Source organism: Etheostoma cragini, unplaced genomic scaffold, assembly GCF_013103735.1.
Source record: "Etheostoma cragini isolate CJK2018 unplaced genomic scaffold, CSU_Ecrag_1.0 ScbMSFa_608, whole genome shotgun sequence".
Classification (NCBI taxonomy): domain Eukaryota; kingdom Metazoa; phylum Chordata; class Actinopteri; order Perciformes; family Percidae; genus Etheostoma; species Etheostoma cragini.
Genome location: NW_023269215.1, coordinates 1 through 3,712, shown reverse-complemented (window position 1 = coordinate 3,712; position 3,712 = coordinate 1). Strand labels below are relative to the sequence as shown.

Sequence of the window (3,712 nt, the reverse complement as noted above, 5' to 3'; positions counted from 1 at the left end):
ACACACACACAGAGACACACACACACACACACACACACACACACACACACACACACACACAGAGACACACACACACACTCACACTCAGATTTGGGATTTTCAACCAGAACTTTCCTAAGTAGAACTTTGGGTACGTATACTTTCTACTTTCTACTTCTTACGTTTATAAACAGCTCCGTTGTTCCGTCGTCACTCCGGCGTGTCATCTCTCTAAAATCAGAAACCTCTCCAGATTAAAGGTTTTACTCATTTAGAGGAATTTAACCCTGGGACACAGCTGTGTGGATAGTAGTAGTAGTAGTAGTAGTAGTAGTAGTAGTATTTATCTCCGTGGACTCACTCTAACGTGGTTTTTACTCACTTTGCGTTCAGACTGCTTCCCAGACTCGTGTTTTCCTGAGAGCTCGGAGCCAGACCTGCTGATCCTGATTTCATTTATCAGTGATGGAGGGAGGGCCGTCCCCCTGAGGAACAGGTACAGACTCTTCTGTTCCAGACTCTTCTGTTCCAGACTCTTCTGTTCCAGACTCTTCTGTTCCAGACTCTTTCTTTCTCTTTGTCATTTAAAATCGGATTCTTTCTGAAGACGGAGCCGCTAACTTTAGCCTCTTTCTGACCAAGTAGTTACAGGAGCGTAACTACGTTCTACGAACTACTCTCCCCAGAGATTACCCTCCGGAACGTAGTTACAAAATCGTGACCTGTACACGTAATAAACAAGAAAATCGTGACATGTCCAACGTAATTAACGAGGAAATGATGACCTGTACTTACAAGTTAGCATCAAACCCCACAAAGGCTGTCAGTTGAAAGGTGTTTGGAGCTACGTTAGCATAGATAGCTACATTTCTTAAATAATTCCCATCCTCTGTTAATTTCGGTACGACAGTTACGTCGTGAACAGTTTAAATCTGAGCATGCGTGACTCTAATCTGGTCTCTCCTCCCATTGGCCGGTGCCAGCGCCCCGGACCGCCATGGGGACCCTGCGGGACCTGCAGTACGCCCTGCAGGAGAAGATCGAGGAGCTGCGGCAGCGCGACGCGCTGATCGACGAGCTGGAGCTGGAGCTGGACCAGAAGGACGAGCTGATCCAGCGGCTGCAGACCGAGCTCGACAAGTACCGGTCGGTGCTGCGGCCCGCCACCGCCCAGCAGCAAGGCATCGGCCTGCAGCCGGACCAGCACCGCAGCAAGCGGCACGCCATCTCCGCCGAGCCCACCGCCTGCAACATCACCGAGCTGAGCCACGTCAGCCTGGCCTTCCACCCCAAGAGCCCGCAGTGAGTCACGCTACAGGAAAATAACACTTAGTCACACAAAATTACACAAAATTACACAAAATTACACAAAATTACACAAAATTACACAAAATTACACAAAATTACACAAAATTACAAAAATTAAAAAATGACAAAAATGACAAAAATAGCACAAAATAACACAAATTAAAAAAATATATATATTTTTTAAAAATTAAAAAAAATATTTTTTTTTTAAATTACAAAAACTAAAAAATTACAGAAATTATAGAATTCTGAAAAAATTTTAAAAAAAATTACAAATTTACAAAATTAACAAAATTAACAAAATTTTAAAAATAAAAAAAATTAAAAAAATTAAAAAAAATTAAAAATTAAAAAAACTAAACAATTCAAAAATTAAACATTTAAAAATTTAAAAATAACAAAAATGACCAAATAGTAAAATTTACAAAAACTAAAAATTACAAAAATTAAAAATTAACAAAAATTAAAAAATATAAAAATTGAATAATTACAAAAATCCTCTTTTTTCTCTCTCCCTCTGTCTTTCCTCTCTTTCTCCATCCCTCCTCGTCCCCCCCCCCCAGGTCGAAGGAGCTGATCAAGGCGGCCATCTTGGACAACGACTTCATGAGGAACCTGGAGCTCTCCCAGATCCAGGAGGTGGTGGACTGCATGCACCCAGTGCATTATGGGAAGGACGCCTGCATCATCGCCGAGGGCGACGTCGGCTCGCTGGTCTACGTCATGGAAGGTGAGGCCTCGGGGGGGCAAAATAAACAACAATAACATTTAACAACAATAACATTTAACAACAATAACATTTAACAACAATAATAACATGGAAGGTGAGGCCTCGGGGGGCAAAATAAATAATAACATTTAACAACAATAACAACAATAATAATATTTAACAACAACAATAACAACAATAATAACATTTAACAACAACAATAACAACACTAATAACATTTAACAACAACAATAACAACAATAACAACAATAATAACATTTAACAACAATAACAACAATAATAACATTTAACAACAATAACAACAATAACAACAATAATAACATTTAACAACAACAATAACAACAATAATAACAATAATAACATTTAACAACAACAATAACAACAATAATAACAATAATAACATTTAACAACAATAATAGCAATAATAACATTTAACAACAATAACAACAATAATAACATTTAACAACAATAACAACAATAACAACAATAATAACATTTAACAACAACAATAACAACAATAACAACAATAATAACATTTAACAACAACAATAACAACAATAATAACAATAATAACATTTAACAACAATAATAGCAATAATAACATTTAACAACAATAACAACAATAACAACAATAATAACATTTAACAACAATAACAACAATAATAACATTTAACAACAATAATAATACCAAAACAAAGAAATAACTTTCCATCCCACCCTCCTTCCTTCCTTCCTCCTTTTTTTCCTTCCTTCCTTCCTTCCTTCTTTCCTTCCCTATTTTCTTTCCTGTTTCCTTATAACCTTGCAGAAAGTCATTTATGACGTGATGATGTCATCTTGTTACATGTGGAGATTCCTCCTGTCCTCCGTCCTCGGGGACGGGACGCTGAACGTCTCTGAGGCGTTGACCTAGAAACTGAAGCGTCTTCACCTTTCTTCTTCTTCTTCTTCTTCTTCCTCTTCTTCTTCTTCTTCTTCTTCTTCTTCTTCTTCTTCTTCTTCTTCTTCTTCTCGTGACTAAAACGCTCGGAGCGTGGTGACCTTTCCCGCTGGAACGACCTTCAGCTCCTCTTCTTCTTCTTCTTCTTGCAGGGCGTTGCGTAACGTGTCCCAACGCCTAAAGGCTGCTGAACGCTCACCTTCTCTCCTCCGATCTGATTGGCCGAGCCGGCTCCGGTCTCCCGACGTGATTTACATGTCGTTGCCGGCGGCTGAAGAACCAGACCACTAGACCTGAGTCTGCGTGTGTCCACCAGGCCCCCAGACCTGCGTCTGCGTGTGACCACCAGACCACTAGACCTGAGTCTGCGTGTGACCACCAGACCACCAGACCTGCGTCTGGGTGTGACCACCAGACCACCAGACCTGCGTCTGCGTGTGACCACCAGACCACCAGACCTGCGTCTGCGTTTCACTTCATCATCACACACAAAACACACGGGCCTCCCGAATAATCTGAAATGTCGTCGTTAGAAATGTAAACAACTCCGGAAAAAACATCAAAAAGACTTCATTCAACTTTATTAATGAATTAGAAATCACTGATGATGTCATCACTTAGAGCTCCTAAAAAGCATAAAAAAAAAACCAAATGGTCAGAAAGAACCTAAAAAAAACCTCTCTCTCCCTCTCTCTCCCTCTGTCTCTTTCTCTCTCTCTCTCCCTCTCTCCCTCTCTCTCTCTCTCTCTCTCTCC

At 40.1% G+C, this 3,712-nt stretch overlaps 1 protein-coding gene across 1 annotated transcript; it reads left to right on the top strand.

Annotated features, from left to right (window-relative positions):
• Window positions 1-965: 965 nt before the first annotated feature.
• On the top strand, window positions 966-2,907 carry LOC117941360 (cGMP-dependent protein kinase 1-like). The gene is made up of 3 exons (XM_034866402.1): window positions 966-1,281; window positions 1,851-2,017; window positions 2,870-2,907. Exons 1-3 carry the CDS (start codon window positions 977-979, stop codon window positions 2,905-2,907), a joined length of 510 nt encoding a protein of 169 aa, XP_034722293.1. The 5' UTR covers window positions 966-976.
• Window positions 2,908-3,712: the final 805 nt, after the last annotated feature.

Excerpts from the sequence above, each read along its gene's own strand:
- LOC117941360 (XM_034866402.1), top strand. The coding sequence starts at position 977 with ATGGGGACCCTGCGGGACCTGCAGTACGCCCTGCAGGAGAAGATCGAG. Across the intron at positions 1,282-1,850 it reads TTCCACCCCAAGAGCCCGCA|GTCGAAGGAGCTGATCAAGG; the intron begins GTGAGTCACGCT and ends CCCCCCCCCCAG. Across the intron at positions 2,018-2,869 it reads GCTGGTCTACGTCATGGAAG|ATTCCTCCTGTCCTCCGTCC; the intron begins GTGAGGCCTCGG and ends TTACATGTGGAG.